Here is a 22,319-nt window from a genome sequence, read left to right as displayed (position 1 = left end):
TAAGCCCACATTTCCTCCTTTTTTACATACTTTAGCCCCTTATATTATTGTTTCAACAGAAAAACACCCTTTTTTTCTTATTGGCTTGGCATCAACTGAAATCACCCGGCCCCACATCAGATCAGTCCAAAATAATAATTAACTTTTTCAAATCAATCTCCAAGTTCTAAGGGGCCTCTCTCAAAAGTCCCAAATTATTGAAAAAAAATCATTACCGAAATCAAATTAATTAGAAAAAAAAATTAATTTAAAGTGGGGTCATCAGATATGATGCCAGTCAAACCAAATTGAGAGGAGGTCCAGAAGCTGAAAAGTCTTAAGGCAGTTAGTGGAGAAAAGCAAGCACGCGAAGCAGGAGGAGGAGAAGACGACGACGACGACGAACCGGCAATTTCGATCGAAACCCGAAGCTGTTCGCGTCAAGATCGGAGCTTTCGAGAAACCCAAGAAACCCTTTGGGCTAGGGTTCGCGGGAGAGCCCTCGGAGCTCCGATGGAGCGGCTGCTTCAGGTACCGGCGGCCGATCACGGCGGCGGCGGCGGCAACAGCAGCATCCCCGCCGGCGGCGGCCAGACCGGGAAGGAGCAGCAGGCCGCCGGCGTCGGTATCCTCCTCCAGATCATGATGCTCGTCCTCTCCTTCGTGCTCGGCCACGTGCTCCGCCGCCACAAGTTCTATTATCTCCCCGAGGCCAGCGCTTCTCTTCTGATAGGTGCGTTTCGATGCTCCGATTCGCGCTTTCCTCGTGATTTTTGGTCGGTCGTTCTTTTGGTTGGGGCTTGGCGCAATTTTGGTGATGAGGACGTCGTGAATTTCGCAGGTCTGATCGTTGGTGGACTTGCTAATGTTTCGGACACTGAGACTAGCATCAGGTTTCTTACGCAGCCATTGCTTGTTTGGTACCCTGTGTCTTGCAGTTTCTGGGTTTTCTTTCTGACTCTTGTGGGTGTTGTTGCAGGACATGGTTCAACTTCCACGAGGAATTTTTCTTTCTGTTTTTGCTGCCTCCGATAATCTTATATCCTTGAAATAAGTTTTTTTTCTGCCCCTTAATTGTCAATTCTTCTGCTTGCTTTCTCGTTTCTAGCCTCCCAATAATGGGCATTTGGTTCTTCTTCTTGTTGTTTCCTTAAGAGCTTTGTGCTTACTCAGTCAGGATTTAGCTTAGCTCCCGTAAGTAATCCCTGCCTTTTCGTCTCCTATTATATACCTGTTAGAGATAGGGTCATGTGGCGGTTTATTCTCCATTCCTAACAATTGTCATGGTGATTTTGCAGAAACCTTTTTTCTCGAATTTCGGAGCCATCGTGACATTCGCTATATTTGGCACTTTCATAGCTTCTGTTGTCACGGGAGTTCTAGTGTGAGTAGCTAACTATGGTCACATTTAGACAGCTGCCTACTTTACGTTATAAGCAAATAAAATATCCAGCCTATGCCTGTTACAGATATCTTGGTGGAGTGATGTTTCTCATGTACAAACTCCCTTTTGTTGAGTGCCTCATGTTCGGTGCTCTTATATCAGCAACCGATCCTGTCACGGTTTTGTCCATATTTCAGGTACTTGTGTTCTTCAAGTTATTCAGCTAAGAAGTATTGACATGACCCTATGTAAATCATTCTATAGTGTGTACATTGGTAATTTGGCCGTTGGTAATCTGGTCACTGGTTTCATGAGGTGTCATTCACACTACATTCTGCAAACAATGTGTTCTGTGAAGTACATTGATTACAAGTTGATAATTTGTTGTGTCACGCAAAAAGTTCTGCTAATTCATGGATTAAAAAACACGAGTCTGTCTAATGTTTGAATTACTCCATAGTAGGATCTGGTTTCCAATTTAATTGACCTTTTTCAAATCCTTTTGAAACCCGTCCTCATTATTCCGAATTGCAATATTGTTGTAGGAGCTCGGAACAGATGTGAATCTATATGCCTTGGTTTTTGGAGAATCGGTGTTGAATGACGCAGTGAGTTTTAACAGCTGCATTCTAGTGCTTTTCTGAGAACATCTCTTGTTTAATAAAGCGCTGAAACATTCTTTTGGTGTGCCATGCCAAATTGCTAGATGGCCATTTCTTTGTACAGGTATCAATATTCGTAATTATTCTGTGCATTTGACCTCTTTTTGTATGGCAATTGAATCTATGACATCTTATGATGCAGGACGATGTCTTTGGTGAGACAAAATGCATCATCTACACAGAACTTCTTTATGGTGATTGTCAGGTTTCTTGAGACCTTTGTGGGTTCAATGTCTGCAGGTAATGTTTATAATCTGTTCACTATTGTGCACATTGAAATTTGAAGGGCCATTTGTTTGTGGATCCTAAGGATCTCATGTGTTAGTAGTCTCCTGTTTTGTACTTTCTCTTTTGGTTTATTATGTCTGATAAGAATAATCATGACTGTGCAGGAGTTGGAGTTGGTTTCATCTCTGCTTTGATATCCTTTCATGTCAATAATCTGTTCCTTATATGTCAATTGTCAGTAATGTATTTCCCGTGACCCCTAATAATTGAGTTTATTGTGAAGCCTTAATTGCCAGTACCTCTTCAAGTATGCAGGCTTAGATATTGACAAGTATGCATTCCTCCCTAGTATAATTTTTTACATGATTTATGATGTATTCCTATCCTTCTCATCTGTCTTTTTCTTATGTTCAGTCTCCAGAACCTAGAGTGCTGCCTCTTTGTTCTATTTCCGTATTTCTCGTAAGGATCTCCTGCATGTCTTATGAACAGCTTCCGCGTACCTGAGGATGCAATTCCGTTAATTAACTTAAAACCATATTATTTTAGGTACATGCTTGCAGAAGGACTTGGCCTTTCGGGAATTGTCTCGATATTGTTCACGGGCATGGTAAGTGACATGCACCTCTATTGTTTCTTCCATTTTGATAGAAAGGATAGTTTGACAGAATTGCTACTTTACTGTAGGTCATGAAGCATTACACATATTCAAACTTATCAGAAAATTCACAGCGATTTGTGTCGGCATTTTTTCATTTGATATCATCACTGGCAGAGACTTTCGTGTAAGGAACATTGACTTTTAGCTTTCTAATTTCCAACTTGCTGTGTAATCGTTTTTTGAATGATGGGCCGAAACTAAGTGCTTGTGTGATTTCTAGATTCATATACATGGGCTTTGATATTGCAATGGAACAGCACAGCTGGTCTCATGTTGGGTTTATCTTCTTCTCAATTGTATCCACCCCAACTTTGGTTATTTGGTTCTTTGCTACCACTTTGTTATGTGTATTGCTTGGTTCATTTTTTTAATTACCTGGTTTCCAGTTGTTTATCCTGAACTCGATCCTTTACTGCGCCAGTTATTCATTGTAGTTGCAAGGTAAACCTCATCTTATATCAATGACTTTAAGTTATCTATTTAAAAGGGGACCCATCCCATCTTTGAAGTGTATGATGACAATTTTCATGCTTGAATGTTCCTATGTTTCACGCAACTAACCAGGCTATGCATTATTTCCTGTAGGGCAGCAAATGTCTTTTCTTGTGCCTATCTAGTCAATTTGTCTCGACCTGCAACTCGTAAAATACCTGCAAAACATCAAAAAGCACTTTGGTACAGTGGTAAGGAAATGAACTGCTAATGATTCGTATCTTTTAAATTTTTGAAATTCTTGAAGCTGTCTGCATTTATGGTTTAATTAGGTCTCCGAGGTGCCATGGCTTTTGCTCTTGCTCTACAATCAGTTCATGATCTCCCAGAAGGGCATGGACAGACTATATTCACCGCGACCACTGCGATTGTTGTCCTAACAGTAAGCTAAATGATAGTTTTCTTCACAGTCAAACAATTTCAGTGAGTTAGGATGATCTTTCCCCATTTCTTTGTTAAAAAAAGCCGCAGTTTGTATCGGCTTATATTTTAGGTGTATTATGTTGATGACATAAGTATTTGAAAATTGAAATTGGGTTCTGAAAATGTTGCGTCTTCTGTTGATTGTCACTATGAGTGGATCATGTTCCCTTTTTAGGAAGAGCTTAAGCATTTTTAACATTATCATAGTCATATTCTGTAGAACTTCATTGCTCAAATTTTCTGCAGCAAAAATATACCAGATATAGGTTTGTGTGTTGTTTCTATCCAACATCATTTCGTTGATTCCACAGATTTTATGTGTCTCCATATTTCTTATTTAACTGTAGCTTTCTAAGAGTGCTAATTAATCTAGGTCTTGAGGCAATTTTCCAAGGAAATCTCTGTTTACTGATTGCCTTAAAATTGAAATGGCGCAATTTTAGAGATACTAGCAGGTCTGTTGTTTGTTATTGTACCTTAGTGAAATGATTGATTGGTCTGGACTTTGGAATATTAATCTTAAATATATAGTGGTTGGTTAAAAAACCCTTTGCGAACTTCTTTGCCCTGGAAATAGTTGTAATCTTCTGGCTTAGCCGTTAACAGCTTTTGCCTTTCAGTAATTGAGATAAATGACATTCACAGAGTTATGTGGAAAGGAATATGTAGACTGAGCTTTGAAATTCTTATGCTAGTGAGTTTGTTTCTTGTTTCATCCTGCCGATTGTGGATTTAGCGTTCTAGAAAAAATTAAAACTGGCACTCTTTGCTTTAGAATGTAACGATCGAGTCTTAATATTTGTTTCCTTGACATTTTACAAGTCTCTTTTTCTTGTTGTTTTCTACTTGGTACTTCTTGTTGTAATTAAGTTGACATTGTTGAAATTTAGAAAAGTCGAAATTAGAATTAAGCTTGGGACATCACATGGAGTTTTTCAAGCCATTTATGTGGGGTAATTGGGTCTATACACATCCCACAGAAGATACGCTGCTTCCGATTCTGGTTTTTCATGTTTTTGCCATTTATTTCTCGGTATCTGATATGCCACACAGGTCTTACTAATTGGAGGTTCAACTGGTACAATGCTGGAAGCCCTACAAGTTGTTGGTGATACCCATGATGGCTCTTTGGGTGAAGTAAGTTCTGCAAAAGTGAATGATTACTGCCAAGTATCACCAATTGGTGGAGGGCTATAATGGCTGATTTTTTTACTAGGAGCTTAGAGAAAGAACCTCTTTGAGGATTTTTCTGGAGCTTTTGTTGCCTGTAGGACAGTGTCACATGCACTTGCACCGCAAATTTAATGTTTCACTTGGAATAATCATTTGACCCACTATCTATATACTGATGCTACAGTGGGGAATTTACTGCTTGTTTCTCTACTATATAGGACAATAGGGAGAATTTAATGATCTTTTCTGTATGGGTATCAATACAATACGTTTGGATGCCCTTTGATGCTTGTTATCATAGCACGGTGAGCCTGCAGCTAATTCTGGTTTTATTCCAGCGTAATTTCCAGAACTCAGAAGGCAACCATAGCTATGTTGCCCCTATTTATGATGAGGATTCATCATCTGGGAACAAATTCAAAATGAAGCTTAAAGAGTTTCACAGGAGGTAATAATATTGAGAAACATGTCTTCCATCATTTCATCTTATGAGGTTTTGGTTTTGCTTGCTAGTTGGACTCATCGTGGGTTCACTTCTTTCTTTGCAGCGCTGCATCATTTACAGCACTGGATAAGAATTATCTCACTCCATTCTTTACGAGTCAAAATGGGGATGAAGATGACGATTTTGGTTAGTTAGCTTGGCAAATTCCTCTTTGATTATTATTCTTCCTTTCCGTTGTCTTGAGTAGGTCCATTTAGAATTAGTGGCATGAGAAGTCTTAAATAGATTTAGACCTCATTGCATATTTTAAATGATAGGACTATTATTGTTGGATAAAGTAAGAGAGCTAATGAGTACTGCCTAGGTATATGAGGATATATTGCCTCCGCTTGGACTGGTTATCCAACTGGTTGGGTCTTCCATTTCATACCAGCACATGCAGCTTGTGCTTTTGGAGTATGTATACAGCAGTCGCTTGTCTTAGACGTATGGACCAGGCAACGGAAAGTATGTAGCTTACATTGATGAATGAATGCCACCATGGTCCTGATAGATCGTTTTGGTTCAAACTGGGTGCCATTTACGCTGGATGCTGAACTGACTTGTAATTTTAGCTATGATAATTTACAAAAACCAACTGATGTGTGTGTACTAGTGTGTGGTCCAGGACAATGGATCTTTCCTGGGAATCTTTCTTCCAAGTTCTGATATGCTTGCAGTTCTTGTTCATCTATGATTCTTACTAGTGAATATCAAGATAGCTGCAAATCACCATGTTACATATTGCTAATTTTTGGATCTTGGTGCAGATGAACCCATGCCTAGTTCCCAGAGAGGGGGCTTCCAACATTGATATAAGTTGGCCAAAGCTTGTATGTGCTTTAGATTCGCGGTACCTCTCACCTGAATAGTGGCCGGAAGGATGAACGGCAGCTACACGACTATTACCGTAACCTCCGCGACTTCCTAACGTCCAGCACATGCCTTTTACACGACTGCGGACGTCAAGACAAAGAAGCATCTACTGTTTAGTGGAGCTTCTATAGCTGATGAAGAAAAATCTTTTATGTTCCCACCAAATTCATCGCACTATACATTCAGCTCATCGTAGATAGAATCTATTACTGTAGACCTTCTACAATCGACGGTATTGTTCTGTGCATATCTCATTTCTGGCGTCTCGAACTTCCTCGATCTCGACCAAAAATTCAAAATCAAGGATAAGAGTGACCTGCTGTATGTTCAGGTGGTAAGACTTTGTTTCTCTACTTGCATTCTTGATCATTGCTGTCTTGATCTCAACTCAATCAAGCTGTGAAAGATTATTGCTGGTATATGGAAATGGTACTGAGATGTGTCAGTGTTAGCTTGCAGTGCCACAGGTTGAGGAAATATATGCGTCTCTAGCCTGTAAAGCTATTCTCTACATGTACTGATCTCTAGAGCGCCTAAGATACTGAAAGAGTTGTACCGTCAATGTGTGGCCCGAAAATCCATAATAAAAATTCCCCGTCACGTATGTTTTCCTTGGCCCAGTTTCCCTGAAAACATCAGCCTTAATTCGGTTCTGAATTATAGCTCAAATTTCTCTTTTGTTTCATAATGAATAATAAACTTTAGCTCGAGTTTCAATTTTGGCCCAAATCTTTTATACTTGTCTCAATGAAAGACATCACTACATAAATCGAGCCTCTGTCAAGTTTTCACTCTATGATTTGCTTCGGGTTTCGATCGAATCGAATCACCGTAGAGCGAGGGAGGGTTGAGAGTAGAGAGCAGAGGGAAGGGAAGGGAAGGGAGGGGGATGGCGCTAAAGTTCTTGAACAAGAACTTTACACGTCGCGTATGTTGACACATATGCAATTTAATGACATTCTAGATGGAATGTCAGATCCAAGTTGGGGTATTGGTTTGAGTGTGTAAACATGTCGTAAAGGTAGCGGTTTGAATTTTTTAGCGAAATGAAAATTAATTTTGAGTAAACACGTAACGGTGAGATTTCTTACCTTATTAATCAAAGTCAATCGGCAGAACCGAAAGTTATTTCCCCCTTTATCTATTAACAAATGAGCATAGCTTTTTTCAATGAAATGTCCACAGAACATACTTGCCGGATAAGAAATATTTCGATTAGAAAAAAAATAATACAAATATAGCCAAATTGAAGTTATATAAAATAATAATGACAAATTATTACAATTACAAGCTAAAAACCAAAAAAAAAATTAAAAAAAAAATTACGTAAAAGGCTAACAATATAAATAACTCGAAAATCCGAAAGCAAAAGGCAGTCTCTCTCTCTTTTCTCTCTCTGCTTCTTCTTCGAAGGTCGGAGGAAGCCACTGCAATCCGATCGCATCGTCTTCGTCTTCGTCTTCATCGTCTTCGTCTTCGTCTTCATCGTCTTCGTCTTGTGCTTCGGATTTCGATCGAATCGAATAGCAGAGCGAAGGGGTTGAGAGTAGAGGGAAGGGAAGGGGAGGGGGATGGCGCTAAAGTTCTTGAACAAGAAGGGATGGCACACGGGGAGCCTGAGGAACATAGAGAACGTGTGGAAGGCGGAGCAGAAGCACGGCGCCGAGCAGAAGAAGTTGGAGGAGCTCCGCAAGCAGATCCAGGAGGAGCGCGACCGCGACGAGTTCCGCCTCCTCCAGCAGCAGGCCGGCATCCTCCCGTTCGTTCAAACTCTCTCCTCCTTTCCCTTCCCTTTCCTTTCCTTTGCCCTTTCGTGATTATTGCCTCGTCGTCCTCTTCTAATCGATCGGATTGATTTCGGCTCCCTGAATGAAAAGAGAGGGTCGAAATTTTGCGAATTTATGCTTCTAGGAAGCAAGGGACGTTGAGTGCGCATTTTGCCCCTAATTTTTTACATCTCTAGCGATTCCCTTTTGCGCGTGCTTAGGGTTTGCAATCAGTTGATCTAGGAGTGAGAAAGTCTAGATTGAGGTTGTCCATGGTTTGATTTTTGTCTGATGCGGGATTGGTCGAAGTCGCGGATTCTATGAATTGACCGAGTTCTTGAAATTTCGTCACGCGATTATCTTGTGTGTAGGAGGCAAGAGAGATTGGAGTTCCTGTACGATTCTGGGTTGGCCGTTGGGAAGGGAAGCTCCGAAGGAGTCGCGTTCAAAGCCCTCGATAAACCTAATGAGGCAGCATCGTCTTCGGCTGCGTCGGCGTCGGGGTCGGCATCGGCTAATCCAGGGGCTCTTTTTGAGGAGAAGCCGTGCTCGGCGAACGATACATGGAGGAAGCTGCATTCGGATCCTCTGCTTTTGATTCGGCAGCGAGAGCAGGAGGCACTCGCTCGAGTCAAGAATAACCCGGTGCAAATGGCCATGATTCGCAAATCGGTGAGTCCCGCTTTTTGCTTCTTTATTTCTTAATTGTTAGTTTTATTTTGATGCCGTTATTATCTACGTGAAGTGGAACGTATTTTAAACACTAGAAATGTTTTCGTTCTCCCAAGCGTATAGAATTTTAATGGCGATTCATGAAACACAGATATTTGCACTGTGGTGTGCAGAAGAAAGTGCATGCTCCTGGAATCTGGTTTTTAATGGACGAGGCAAGTTTTCCACTTGAGGAACAGTGGACTACAGTTGCTTGAATGCTTGAGTTAATAAAATGTCGGGAATCAGAGCATTGCATGACGTGTTGCTGCTGATGGTTGTTGAGAGGCAATTGTGTGGGATGGAAGATGTTGGAAGAGTAACGTAACAATTCTCATTGTTGTCTGTTGAAGGATTAGTCATTCTTTGTTATAGTGCCAGTCATTTGAGTTAATTTTTCACTCATGCTTGCTCAAGTGGGTTTCTGGAGACTGAGCTGACATGGACGCTATTATGGTATTGGAAGACGAAAATGCTGGATTAGAGAGAATTTGATATCTCGATTGTATTCTAAGGGTTTCTTGTGAAAGAAAACATCTGGGAGTTTTCTTTATGGTCAGAGCAAAATCTGAGAGAGAGTTGAAACTTTAGATGTAGTATCTGCACTATTTTGCTCAAAAAAGAGTTTTGACTTAATATTCTGCAGTTTCTTATGTTAAAATGTTAATGAAGCTTGGCTTCTATTTGAAATGAGATTGATATGACGTGTATTATGGTGTAGTAATCTTTGACTGTTATGCTAAATATAATACTTGGCTACGTTCAACTCTATTATGACAGTTCCATCTAAGTGGTCTGTTACTCAATATCAAGAAAAAAAGGTTATATCGAAGTCAAAGCACATGGATCAAATAATTAGCTGTTATATGACTACATTATTTGGAAGATCTCTTTGGCCACAGGGAGAGAGAGAGAGAGGGAGACAGAGAGAGAGAGAGAGAGAGATCCAGATGTTGTGGACAAGGAAATTCTTTTATTAGATATTACAGCTATGTCTCTACAGTTAGACATCTCCATGTTGCATAAATAATTGTAATATAAGTATGGACCCTTGCAGAGAATGTTTGATTGGTTACTCTTGACGGTTATTGTATCCAATTAGTCTTGCAAATGCAGAAAGGCCCAGGTTGGCTTTTCACTAAGTTGGTTGCAATAATAGGACGGGTTAAAAGTTAAAAAGTTGTTTTAATAAAGATTCCGAAGGCTTCCTATGTGTTTTATAGCCTGGGGCTATGTCGTCGTAATGAGAGTCAAGAATCTGTTTCTGAGAGAGATGTCTTTTGTAGATTGCATAGGTGTCGACTCTGGATTAGTGCAGGATGTCCTTTTATAGAAGATATATTAGCGTACGGAGGATGGCATATCAATGTTGGTCTTCAGAGGAAGAGTTACTACGATTTGAAGCAGTGCCTCATGTTTGCATTCATTTCTACATATAATTATTTATTCGAGATGAGTCTGAGCACAAGAGATTCTACTTGTTTACTCATATATAGTGCTTTTGACCTCCTCTGGAAAACTATTGACACAAGGCTGAGATTAATATTTTCCTCAAACCGTACTTCTCTGTACAAATTTTCTTTTCTTGTTCCTCAGTCTCACCATCTCTTTGAAAGAAGTTTATTGTCACTAATTAAAGCACTGTGAATAAGAGTAATCTATTTAGCTGACCACAGTCTCTGTTTATGGTGTTGGTTCTCATCCTTTTGTATTCACCTTCCTTTGTAGGTTATGGAGAAGAATCCTGATAAGGATCGTGACAAGAAGGAATCTCGGAAGAAACATCGGCACCGAAGTTCAAAACGTGAGAAACGTTCATCGTCATCTGAGCCAGTGGATTCCGATGATGCTTCCCATGATGACAGAAAGACAAAGAGAAAGAGTACTAATCAAAACTCAGACCGTGATGGGCGCCACAGAAAAGCACAATCAGATTCAGAAGATGATTTACGTGGGAGAGAATCTTCGAAGAAGCATCGACTCGACAACTCTAAACATGAGCGGTCATCAGATGGCTCCAAAGGTGTAAAACGTGGGAAGGATGATACTCGCGATCCCAACAAGAACTCGCACCATGAAAATAATGATCTTCAAAGCCGATCAAATCGTGATGCTTCTAGGAGGGAAAGTAGAAGCTCTGTCGATGCAAGCCGACACCGTGGGGATACCTTCCAAGGAGAAGGTAGGAATGAATCGCAATATAAGCGGCGGAATGCTGCTCCTAAACTTTCAGAAGAAGAGAGACTTGCTAGGCTGCGAGAGATGCAAATGGATGCTGAGCTGCATGAAGAGCAGAGGTGGAAGCGCTTGAAGAGAGCTGATGCAGACGATGCACGGGAGTCTAAGCGCGATGTGCCTTCTCAGGGCAGGAACTTCTTGCATGCTGTTCAGAAAAGCGTATACGGTGCCGAAAAGGGCGGTAACTTGACCATTGAGGAAAGCGTGCGTCGCAGGACATATTACTCACAGGGCAGGTCTGAAACAGGTGAAGGAAATGCTTTCCGACGGTGAATTGACGGTCATGTTCATCAAATTTCCTATTTCTCAGCGTTTTTGTATCAAAATATGGGCTTAGTCCCCTGTGCCAATTAGACTTGCAATGTAGCTTTATTTGGCTCATTTGATCAGCAGAGAACTGGATCATCATTATCAGATTTGTGGTTTTTTGTATCTTTGATGTATCTTTAAGTGCAATGTTTATTCTCTGAGCCACTTAATTGGATGCACCATATATACCTTATCGTCATTGTCCAGTAAGTTCAACGGCTCGTTCGGGCAGGAGTCACGAACCCAAGATCATGAACAGGGCGCATCACGCAGATGTGCACACCTTCTTTGCTTCTCTGCATAGTTGGTGTAGAAGATTCAAATTAGGACTTTGTTTGGGCATTGTCTCGATCTCGAGTTTGGATGCTCCCCTCGATGCTGCCGTCCAGAATTGAATGGCTGATAAAACTAGATGTATTTATCTCCGTGGATACATATCAACATCTTGCAACCACGTCTGGGACACCACACAAGCTGAAACATTAACGTAGCGATGAAGGAGATACTGCTCGAATGCTTGGACGCCCTGCATCCTTTTCTTTTCCATGAAATCCCGATGGAATCGGATGACGGCGATGGCGTCCTCGAAGCGGAAACATTGTTGGCCAAGCCGTGGGTCACCTTAATTGATGCATGAACGCAAACGGAGGCGATAAAGGCAAATTAGTTAAGCACAGTCCCTGCCGACAACTTTTTAACTTCTCAATAACATTCACGAAAGTATTCATCTCTACCATTTTTTAGAGTTGGTTCTAAGCTTCTAGCCGCACGTTTAATGATTTTTATTTCCTCTTTCCTTGAACATGCTGTATACAAAGACGTTTCATTTGTCATTGTCTCTCCTTTATTTTGGAGGGCTCGACAAGATATGTCTATATTTATATGTCCACAATCGTATAAAGATGCATGGTAAGCAGCCATTCTCTTGTTTTGTCATGTGAAGGTGATCTCTGTGGTCCAAGAATGAGTAGAACCTTGACCACCCATTTGAATAATTTTGGATTTGGCCCTGATTATTGACACGTACCTTGTTTTTGACTCTTTCCCATCTTATTACCAATTGATTAAGCCTACTATTATTTTCTTTTTCATTTCTTTTCCATTTTTTTCTATTTCTGAGGCATGGTTTGAGACTTTATCTGGTGATGACACCATACCGTCTTTTAGCCAAAATCAACAACCCTGCTAAAGCTCTCAAGTCCCAATCATAGCTGTTAATAGTAGGCCCTAGTACCTTTAATCTCCTGGAAAACTAAGCTAAGCTTCTTTCCAAGCCCACTAGTGTACTCTATTCAAGATTTGATAACTTACATTATGCAGAATCTAATCATGATTGTGACTTAGAAGGAGAACTTTATATTTGGTAGTATGGTTTTAGACTATCATCATGTACTTCACCTGTTTTTGTTGCCTGGTCATAAGTTTCCATGAAATTAGAGCTTTACCAAGCAATATCTTTTCGTCCTTATGTTTTTGGTGGGGTAACCACGTAGGGTTGCATGAGTAATATGAAAAACAACAGATAGCGGAATTCACCCCTTCATAATTGAGCTGAAGTACTGAGACTTTGTTTCCTTCCAATGACGGTCGAGATGTGATTGCCCGCGTGGTGATTTAGAAAAGGGAAAAAGAAAAAGAAGGAACAAACAAGAAAGAGGTGCTTGTCTGAGAACGTCACAAGAAGTGAAATTGACATCATCAACTTAATGGCGGTATTGGTTTGGAGTTGGACGAATGTGATGGCATTTATAGATTCCTAATTTTAACAAGGCTCATCGGCTTGCCTTCACCTTCTTCACATTTGTGCACCTCCTTTTCGGGTAACGAAATTTGCATACTTGTGTGCTCGTTGCAGGTGCTTTGATCTTGGCTTCTTCAAAGGGTTAGAGGAAGCTCGTAGTTAATTTGGATTTATTCTGAGGAATATGAAGATGGGTTCTCTTTTGTTCTTGATTTGCTGTCTACTGCTAGCAAGAGCTGCTTCACTTGCAGAGTTCAAAGGCATGTCCTTTCTCTAGCGTTCCTTCTCTTTTTCTTTCACACCATTAGCTTTCGATGAAAAAAGAACTTTGTAATTCTTGTCAGAGCACCCAGCTGGATCTTATATCGAATTCTTGTGCTTCGAACCCAAGGGGATCAGTAAATATCGAATAAGTTAAAACTAGTCCATTAGAATTGAATAATCTGTTCTGTCTCACTTCAAAAGCTTCTAAAGCATTATGTGCACTGAGTATGATTCTCTTGTAAAGAGTTTTTAGGACAGATTAATGACTTGAGACTATAATTTATGCACTTGATCACCAATACATTAGGCTTTTTAAGGCATATATAGACTTAGTGTGGCTTATTATGCATATACTTGATCTGGTTTTTGACATTTCTTTTACTGCAGGAGATGAGGCAGCCATTTATCTGGATCTGTACCATGTTGATGGCTCCAACTCTTCCCTCGGGAACAAATATCCAGAGCCTTTCGCCCATGCTCTTGCTCGCGATGAAAATCGCATCAAGGCTCTCAGGTACCGAATTACTAGCACAAAGGCGCGCAAACCTAGCATCATCTTGAACCAATCCATAGACATATTAGGCCCCGAATCAGTAAGCATCCCTGTGAACTCCGGCTTGTCTCTCGGGTCGGGCAATTATTACGTCAAGATAGGCCTCGGCATGCCTGCCAAGTTTTATGCCATGCTTCTCGACACCGGCAGCTCTCTTTCTTGGCTCCAGTGCCAGCCATGTGTAGTATACTGCCATGCCCAAGTCGACCCTCTGTACAACCCCTCCACTTCCAGGACTTACAAATCCCTGCCGTGCTCGACCTCTCAGTGCTCGTCACTCAAGGAGGCCACTCTGAACGACCCCCTGTGCGAGTATAGAACGGGCAAGTGCGTGTACACAGCGAGCTACGGCGACTCGTCCTACTCGATTGGATACTTGAGCCAGGACTCGCTCAGCTTGTCCCCATCCGAGACTTTGCCTCGTTTCCTTTATGGGTGTGGCCAGGACAACGAAGGGCTGTTCGGGAGGGCAGCCGGTATTGTAGGCCTGGCCCGCCAAAGTCTCTCCATGATTTCTCAGTTATCTTCCAAGTACGGAAATGCCTTCTCCTATTGTCTTCCAACGGAAACCTCCACTGCCAGCGGCTTCCTCTCTCTTGGGAGGGCTTCACTAGCGGCATCAGCCTTCAGGTTCACTCCCATGATAACCGAATCCAGAGAAAAGAGCTTATACTTCTTGCGATTGGGCGCAATTTCACTAGCGGGAAAGCCTTTAGCAGTCGCGGCTACACAGTATAGAGTCCCGACCATCATCGACTCAGGAACGGTCATCTCACGCCTGCCTAGTTCGGTCTATGCTGCACTCAAACAGGCTTTCGTCAAGATCATGTCGAGAAAGTACTCTAAGGCGCCGAGCTATTCAATATTGGACACCTGTTTCAAAGGAAGCTTGAAGACTATGTCCGTTCCACAGATGCGGCTTGTATTCCTAGGCGGCGCCGATCTTGCTCTGACACCTGCAAACATTCTCATAGATGTCGAGAAGGGCACTACTTGCTTGGCCTTTGCAAGCGGCTCTGGAGACATTGAAATCGCTATCATTGGGAATCATCAGCAAAAGACGTTCAAGGTTGCCTACGATGTCACCAATGCCAGGATTGGGTTCGCTGCAGGCGGCTGCCAATGATGGGCGGCGCTTTTCACTTATCGAATGTCAAGAAGTACGCAATTATTCATACATAAGGATGTGATGAAATACGCCGGGTTCGGGGGCAAAATAATGTTTGTTTTCTTGAAGTTGTGAACTACAGGAAAGTAACACTGCCGGCACTATCAAACGTTTCTTCATCATGTACATATATGATTTGATTATCTGAAGCAAAGTAAAGAAACCACATATCAGTGAAGATTTGCAGTAGCTACATCTGGATCTACGGCCTGGGTATCCCTCATTTGCTTTGATGTGATGGTATCTATATCTATGGAGATATAAAAAAACAAATGCATTTGGTTATCTGTCAATCATCTGAAGAAGCCTCTATATATTGACAAGTAGGATTTTGGTGAAGTACATTCGCAAGGTCTCTAGAATTGTTACCTTACAAGATCTGTCTATGTCACAGAACTTGATAAAAGAGTTTACATTTCAGTTCTTGATTAACTTTCAATTCACTGAAAATGGGTTTCGCACACAATACAAACCATGCTGTGCAAACTGTGACCATTAAATCGACGTAATTCCGTTGATTCGAATGCCCGGACAGCAAATTCTTTTCATAAACTTGCATCAAATGAAAGTCAATGATTGAACAAAACAGAGGCCAAACATGTAGTTCTTAGCCTCATCTACTGGTTCGTTTAAAATCGACAACTCACAAGTAGAAAACTAAGAATCTATTATATATTATGTATAGGTAAAGTCGAAACTTAGAGAGTGTTTGCTCTTGTGCTCGCCGCGTGACTTCTCTTTATCTTTGTGCTGGTCACTTGGTATTGTGTCGCCACGTGGCCCTATAACCTTATTGATTATTTACATGCCATCCTGGCACTCCTATATTTTATTTACAAATATTAATAATGGATAAAGTCAAAATTTAAACATTTTCAAATGTTAATATAAAAATTTATCTTAGAGTTAAACGATGTGTAGTCGTAATTAAGTACAAAAACATCTTAAATTGTGGCGAAGTTTCGTAAAAGTGATTGATGATGTTAAGATAAAAGCCTTTGTAAAAAAAACATAAATAGAGATGTCTGCACTTTAGTGTACCACAGAAACGCCCTGGCTCAGAGAGATCAAAACAATTCACAGAAGATCAGAAAGTTGAACTTATTCTATGGTGTCTTTGAGCCAAAGAGCTAGCTATGGACATCATAGCCAGTGCAGTGACCTCATGTGGATAAAGGGCCTGAGTGAACGTGCCAGCCATTGATGGGCACACAGCCTTGAGTGCTTATAGACTTTCCATATGTGAATGTGATAAACATAAAATAATTACAGGCCCACTTAATTTTAATACATATGTGTTTGGTTGGAAGATTTCAAAGTTTGAACTTTGATTCTTTCTTGTCTGTTATATAATGAGTCAATTTTCATCTCCCACGGCCTGCATTTGACTTTTCTGCCACCCTTCACACACAGCTGCAACACTACGTGATTTCTTTTCGATCTATCGCTCTGCTAAAAGTTCTCCCTCTGACACCTTTCGCTCGGTTGTATGCCTCCATGTCCACGTCTCTGCTGTGAACTGAAAGCCGAAGCCCTGATCGATCCAAAGTTGGCCACGACCGGCTCATCAGCAACCGGAGACTTTCCGCTTCGACTAACGGCTGTGTGGTGCGTTCATCTGAAAGATTCATCCATCTTGCTTTTGTTCCTTCTTTCCATGCACCACCAAGCGTATTGACTTCCATGAAGATCTCTCTCTCTCTCTCTCTCTCTCTCTCACACACACACACACTTAGCATACTGTAGAAAATGGACCTGAATGTTTCATTTGAAGAAGTTATCTGCTTCTTGTTTCCTAGGAATCTAGCTTTCTCTTTGCCGGCAAAAAGAATTGGTCTCAAGACAATCTATTCCCATATTCATGCATCACTCACTAGTCAGAAATCAACAAATACAACTAACTTCCCTGAGACCTTCTGCATTAATGCGTGTGAAAAATTAGGCAAGATCTGATTGTTCTCTTTCTGGCACATAAATGTCTGACAACTTCGACAAGAATTACTTCTTCTTTCCGCTCTAAGTTTCAAAGTTCAATTGCGTGATCTGATGCCGGTGAGGCAATGACCTCTTGACCATCAAAGTTTTAACTTGCGAGTGCACCATGAATACTAGGTCCTTGGAACCCCTAAGATTTCGCGCTTTTCAGTTTTCACTTAGCTAGAAAATTGGATGTGAACAAATTTTCTCTTTTTGATGAAGAAAAGTAAAAGTTCTTTTGTTATTGGAGAAAAAAGAAAATCCTTTTAAAGGTTTCTCTCCTTGAAAGATACTTGCTGAACAGAAGAGACCTGGAAGTTCATTTTGAAGATGAGCTGTTCTGTCTAGTCCTTGTTTCCTGGAAAATGAGCTTCCTTTTTGCTTGTCTAGAAACTTTAGAAAGTGGAAAAGGAGTGGGGCCTGTTTCCCATATTCCAATGTCATTGAGCAATGAGCAACCACCGCTATCAGCGGCAATAAAGAAATGTACTTGTTCAGGCAAAAAGCATAAAGAATACAGAAAATTCAATAGGCCTCCAATGTGCTGCCAAAAAACTACTAGCGACATTGGACTGACAAGATCACAACATTCGCCGCCTCGTTTTCGTATGTTATTCCATATTCAAAACCAACTCCAATGTCCAAACAACTAAAGTTGGAACTTCATATTGGTTTCTGCACGTTCTTACTGAGCGTTTGTCTTTCTCTAATGGTGGAGATGATTTTTTAATAGGCTGTCTGTTCAAATTCTTGAATCTAACTTACTCCATTCTGGAAATTTTATAGTAATTGTTTGCTGCCTTCCTTTTCTTTTCCCGAAACCACTTTGCTTGAATTGCTTGTTAGCTAGAAAGCACGCGTCCATAAGACATGCACTTAAACAAATGTAATAGACAAGAAAGTGACAAGAAAAGAACAATTATTCCAGGGCGAGGCAATGCGCACTTCTACTTGCTAATTAAATAATGGGTTAATGCGAATTCAAAAGTTCAAGACTTTTCCCCCATTTCAAGGAATTAAACCAAAGGTCTTATCCTTTGTGCAGATGTTATGAACTGATAACAATCATCAAGAACTTGACTTCTGCAGATACTTACCTCAATCAGAATGGGCTGCATTTCCTCAAAAGTAGTATCGCGGTCGATTAGCTACAGAGAAGAGCTCAATCGGAGCTCGCAGAGTACGGGAAAATCCATACTGGCGCTGGAAGATATGTTCAGCTCTAACAAGGGAAGCGACCAATTCCTCGCGCTTGTTTGTACTGCTAACACGGTAGCCAACCGGCTCCGGAGCGGAAGTATCAATTCAGAGTCAAAAGCAAGCCCCAGATCAACCGAAGCTACTTTCGAGATTGATAGAAACTGTGATTGCTCAGCAGTTTCAGAAGAAGGAACAGAAGGAAATCGCGCAAAGCCTGCAAATTCTCAGCTCATCCATGAAGATTCAGAATCCTATAGTATTGAACCTCCCAAACGGTCCCGAAGTTGGCATTCATTTTTTGAAGAAGAAATGCCTTCAGCTAATGCTGAGAACCATGGCAAAAGTAGAGATGGATCCGAGTGGGAGTACAAAGGCATAGGGCGGTCAAGAAGCTTTCATACGGTTGAGGAATATGATGCATTGCTGGCTAGAATTTTGTCAACAAGCTCTTCTCATGATGATAATGTCGCAGAGAACCAAGAGAAAATACCATACCCTGAATCTTCAATGCACAGCGCTCAGAACAAGTACAACATCAAGACAGTGGATAGAACACCACAAAAAGATGATGTTTTTGTAAATGATGAAGCTGTAAAAGATGACTTGATCACATTATTGGCTTCAGGATCAGAAACCAAAGAACTGATCCCAAGTTCACTGGAGCCCTGCACAAGCAATGAGTTAATTGCCAAAGATGATGTTGCTCAAGAAGAAAGATGCATGGTAAACAGGCGATTCAAGAGAAAGGCCATTGCAAGAGGACTTGAATCACTTGCAATCCCGACCATGATTGAATTCCCAGCAGTTGCAAGCTTAAGGGAATGGCTTCCTGCCGGAGGGCAAGTCTACTCTCCTGGAGCCTACACAACTCCTAAGTTCGGCACCTATTCTTTACCGGAGTCCAAGAATCTATGCGAGGCCACCGAGGACAACATCTTCACCAAGGAATTGGTGACCGCCTTTGAGGAGCACATGCAAGAACTAGAAGCAGAAGAAGAAACTATTCTCAAACAAATTGCAGAGAAATGGGAATGGGAAGGTGCAAAGGAAAATCTAGATGAAGTTGCTGCAACCTAGGTAGGATGATCTTTTGTGTGGGTTCGGATATTGAGCAAAGTGCATGGTCCAGTCTGAGGAGAACTTAGGATTCGTCTCTCAGAAATTAGTGCCCTGGGATTGTAAGATACAATGAAGTGAGAAATATATCTGAAAATGAAAAAAGGACTGTAAGCACACTCATGCTGCTGGTCAAAAGCACTGTTTCTCCGTCCAACTGCAGCTATAGTCCATGAACATGAACGTTTCACCACTCCCATCTCATTAAAAGATCCAAGAGGACACTTACAGGTACAGGTAGTCGTGCAATTAAAATCATGATTTTCTGAAAGAATGTTTCAATGATGACTACCTCGTCACTAAAGGAAGTTACTCGTACTACTAGAAGAATCTGAAAATGATATTTGTCCTTCAGTAGCAGACATGGACCTGATTATCTCAACTACGCACGGAGATAGCAGTTTGCTAGGGCTATAATCACACCATAGATCATTTTCGCAAGAACATAAAAAGGAGTTCTACGACACTATGTTAGAGAATCAAAAGATTCTTGAAAGGCAATATTCGGAACAAGACCCCCAATACCCAATCCAACATTCAAGTAGATCGCCAGTGTACTGAAGAGCCAAAAAGTGACAAGCACAAAAACAACAATAATCAAAGCAAATATAGTTCTGCAAATACAGAGGAAAACTTCAGACACTTACGTTGGGTTTCATTCACCATAATCTAGATTCTAAAACATGCTCATTAACATTTTTTGATTGCCTGCAAGTTTTTCAGTCATCACGTAGGTTCAGTTTCCAACACGCATCTTAACATGGCAGGACCTGATCTTTAACCCATGGCATACTTCTGTGTCCATGCCCTGGCCGTTTCCTCATATCGGCTTCTCTGGTGTTTGTATATGTGAGCAATTTCAGGGACTAGAGGGTCATCCGGGTTGGGGTCAGTGAGAAGAGAGCAGATGGAAAGGAGGACCTTTGAAATGGTCAATGCTGGGCTCCATTGTTCTTTGAGAATGTCAAGACATATGCTGCCATTGGAGTTAATGTTGGGGTGATAAACCTGCAGTAGACAGAAGAAATAGGGACACAAGAATGTCACGATGCTAAGTCTGATGAAACTCCAACAAAAACAAATTTAGAGGACACCCCTATTCACAAATGATAAGAGTTGCTTCAAAATCAAGAAGAATAGCTTCATTGACATATACATCATTGCCCTGCATCTCATTTCTTTGGACAAAAATCAAGACCCTCTAGCCAAGCCCCAAAAAAGATGCTACTTTGACGTGTCCATCTCTCGAGTAAAAAAGCCTATACAAGTAATCAAGACAGTGACTAGAATAAGAAGTACGAGCAAGCGGGATCTGCACTGATTGATAACAGTTTGGGAGAGCATGTAGGTGCACCTTCTTAACGAAGGCATAATTTGTTTTATACCATGCACAAACATCAATCGAATAATTTTAAGCTTGTTAATACAGGAAGTCTAAGCTGAAATTCCTACAAAACAACAACAATTTATGCAATAGAAGCAAGCATGAGGACATGAAATACTGTGCTAAGGGCTGAGATGCTCTCTGACCAGCAGGATACAGCCTATCAGTTTTCCAACATATAAATGTACAATTTCCAGTTCTCCTTTATAATCACTCATACAAAGTACCTAGTTGCAGGGACAATGACTTGGTTCTACAATTCATGCAATCAAATTCAGAAATAAGCACGACCGAACTATTTAAATAGAAGATGCACGTGAAAACAAAAACCAGCATTACAGAAAGACAACAATATAGCAGACAAAACAAACACTACATACAAGAAGAGGTCATGAAATAACCTTGGTTTGGAAGTTGACTTTGGGAGGTTTAAATGGGTAATCGGGTGGGAAATGGATCATTATGAAGAATACACCACCGGCATACGGGCTATCGTTGGGCCCCATGATGGTTGCTTGCCAGTGGAAGAGGTCTTCTCCCGCCGGCCCAGCACTACACGAGGTTGGAGGGTCTCTCTGCAAATCCTGTAGTTCCTTCTGAATTCTCTTGCTAGCCATCAATTCGTTCTATTCCAAAACCCAAAAGACGTTAGCACTGAAAAAGGATTTGAACATATGCATATATAAAATTTCAAGAACTTCATAGGAGTTGTTGAGCTCAAATGCTTATCAAGTCCCAAGTGAAACTAAATGACATAATGATTCACCTGAGTGAAGAACAGGGAAAAGGTAGAAAGCAAAAGAAGTAAAAAAGGTCCAAACTTTACAAGAATTGAACACGCACAAATTAAAGGCCGGTGTTTTTTTATTGAGACAATATCCGAAACCCAACTGACCCCGAGCACTGAAAGTGCCAACACACGGGAGGAATTACCGTCTGACCCAGAAACAAAAGAAACAAGTCAACCCCAAACAGATAAATATCAACTCTATCACACACCATGTAAGCTTAAGGTGGCAACTAGCAAGAATCGGATCTGAAGCATAGAAGGCCAAGCTAAACTAACGAGAGAGAGAGAGAGAGAGAGAGAGAGTATTAGAAACAAAACATACCAGGAAGTAGAGAGAGATTCCAGGAAGAAGAAAGGAGAAGCGAAGTTGAGTCTTGACTTCGATGAAGAGAGATGTGGGATGATGAAAGATTCAATGGAGGTTTGTGGACACAGAGGAGGGAGGGAGGCAGTATCTGCGTTGACTAACCATCATCATGTCAATATTAAAATGTCTTATCCGAAAAGCATCTTTGCTTATTTCCACCGGATAAGTAGAGAGCAACTTGTCTATGTTCAAGGAATTTCATCCAGAAACTTGAAACTTCCTCAGCCAGTTGCCTTTAACGTTATTAAACTTATTATACAGTGGGCAGCTGGCAATATATGGTGAAATTCTGCTGCATGCCATTCAAGCTTTGAGAAGATGGAGTTTTGGCTTTCAAAGGTTCAGTGCGATAAGTAACGAGAGATATCACTTA

General features: G+C 41.1%; 5 protein-coding genes across 5 annotated transcripts; 4 read left to right on the top strand and 1 right to left on the bottom strand.

The window, feature by feature from the left end:
- Window positions 1-296: 296 nt before the first annotated feature.
- Window positions 297-6,616, top strand: LOC115686396 (sodium/hydrogen exchanger 6-like). Its single transcript, XM_030611665.2, has 22 exons — window positions 297-712; window positions 821-872; window positions 959-1,018; window positions 1,149-1,173; window positions 1,278-1,363; window positions 1,449-1,560; window positions 1,909-1,971; window positions 2,070-2,089; window positions 2,168-2,265; window positions 2,418-2,446; window positions 2,553-2,584; window positions 2,668-2,715; window positions 2,803-2,863; window positions 2,941-3,038; window positions 3,135-3,210; window positions 3,336-3,355; window positions 3,500-3,597; window positions 3,679-3,788; window positions 4,883-4,966; window positions 5,341-5,450; window positions 5,551-5,633; window positions 6,257-6,616. Exons 1-22 carry the CDS (start codon window positions 493-495, stop codon window positions 6,298-6,300), a joined length of 1,629 nt encoding a protein of 542 aa, XP_030467525.1. The 5' UTR covers window positions 297-492; the 3' UTR covers window positions 6,301-6,616.
- A 1,291-nt stretch (window positions 6,617-7,907) lies between these two features.
- On the top strand, window positions 7,908-11,509 carry LOC115686399 (uncharacterized). The gene is made up of 3 exons (XM_030611671.2): window positions 7,908-8,121; window positions 8,500-8,800; window positions 10,568-11,509. The coding sequence occupies exons 1-3, from the start codon at window positions 7,934-7,936 to the stop codon at window positions 11,348-11,350; spliced, it is 1,272 nt and encodes a 423-aa protein (XP_030467531.1). The 5' UTR covers window positions 7,908-7,933; the 3' UTR covers window positions 11,351-11,509.
- A 1,608-nt stretch (window positions 11,510-13,117) lies between these two features.
- Window positions 13,118-15,305, top strand: LOC115686433 (aspartyl protease family protein At5g10770-like). Its single transcript, XM_030611727.2, has 2 exons — window positions 13,118-13,387; window positions 13,779-15,305. Exons 1-2 carry the CDS (start codon window positions 13,312-13,314, stop codon window positions 15,068-15,070), a joined length of 1,368 nt encoding a protein of 455 aa, XP_030467587.1. The 5' UTR covers window positions 13,118-13,311; the 3' UTR covers window positions 15,071-15,305.
- A 2,891-nt stretch (window positions 15,306-18,196) lies between these two features.
- LOC115686389 (uncharacterized) lies at window positions 18,197-19,592 on the top strand. The gene has a single exon (XM_030611660.2). The coding sequence runs from the start codon at window positions 18,197-18,199 to the stop codon at window positions 19,364-19,366; it is 1,170 nt and encodes a 389-aa protein (XP_030467520.1). The 3' UTR covers window positions 19,367-19,592.
- A 390-nt stretch (window positions 19,593-19,982) lies between these two features.
- Window positions 19,983-22,070, bottom strand: LOC115686391 (ubiquitin-conjugating enzyme E2-17 kDa-like). Its single transcript, XM_056307520.1, has 3 exons — window positions 21,902-22,070; window positions 21,191-21,415; window positions 19,983-20,413 (listed from the first exon to the last, which is right to left on the bottom strand). The coding sequence occupies exons 2-3, from the start codon at window positions 21,404-21,406 to the stop codon at window positions 20,183-20,185; spliced, it is 447 nt and encodes a 148-aa protein (XP_056163495.1). The 5' UTR covers window positions 21,407-21,415; window positions 21,902-22,070; the 3' UTR covers window positions 19,983-20,182.
- Between the last annotated feature and the right edge of the window lie 249 nt (window positions 22,071-22,319).

This window comes from Syzygium oleosum, unplaced genomic scaffold, assembly GCF_021117445.2.
Source record: "Syzygium oleosum isolate NSW1041296 unplaced genomic scaffold, Sole_v2.1 Sole_v2.54, whole genome shotgun sequence".
Taxonomy (NCBI): Eukaryota; Viridiplantae; Streptophyta; class Magnoliopsida; order Myrtales; family Myrtaceae; genus Syzygium; species Syzygium oleosum.
This window is presented reverse-complemented; position numbering and strand designations above follow the sequence as displayed.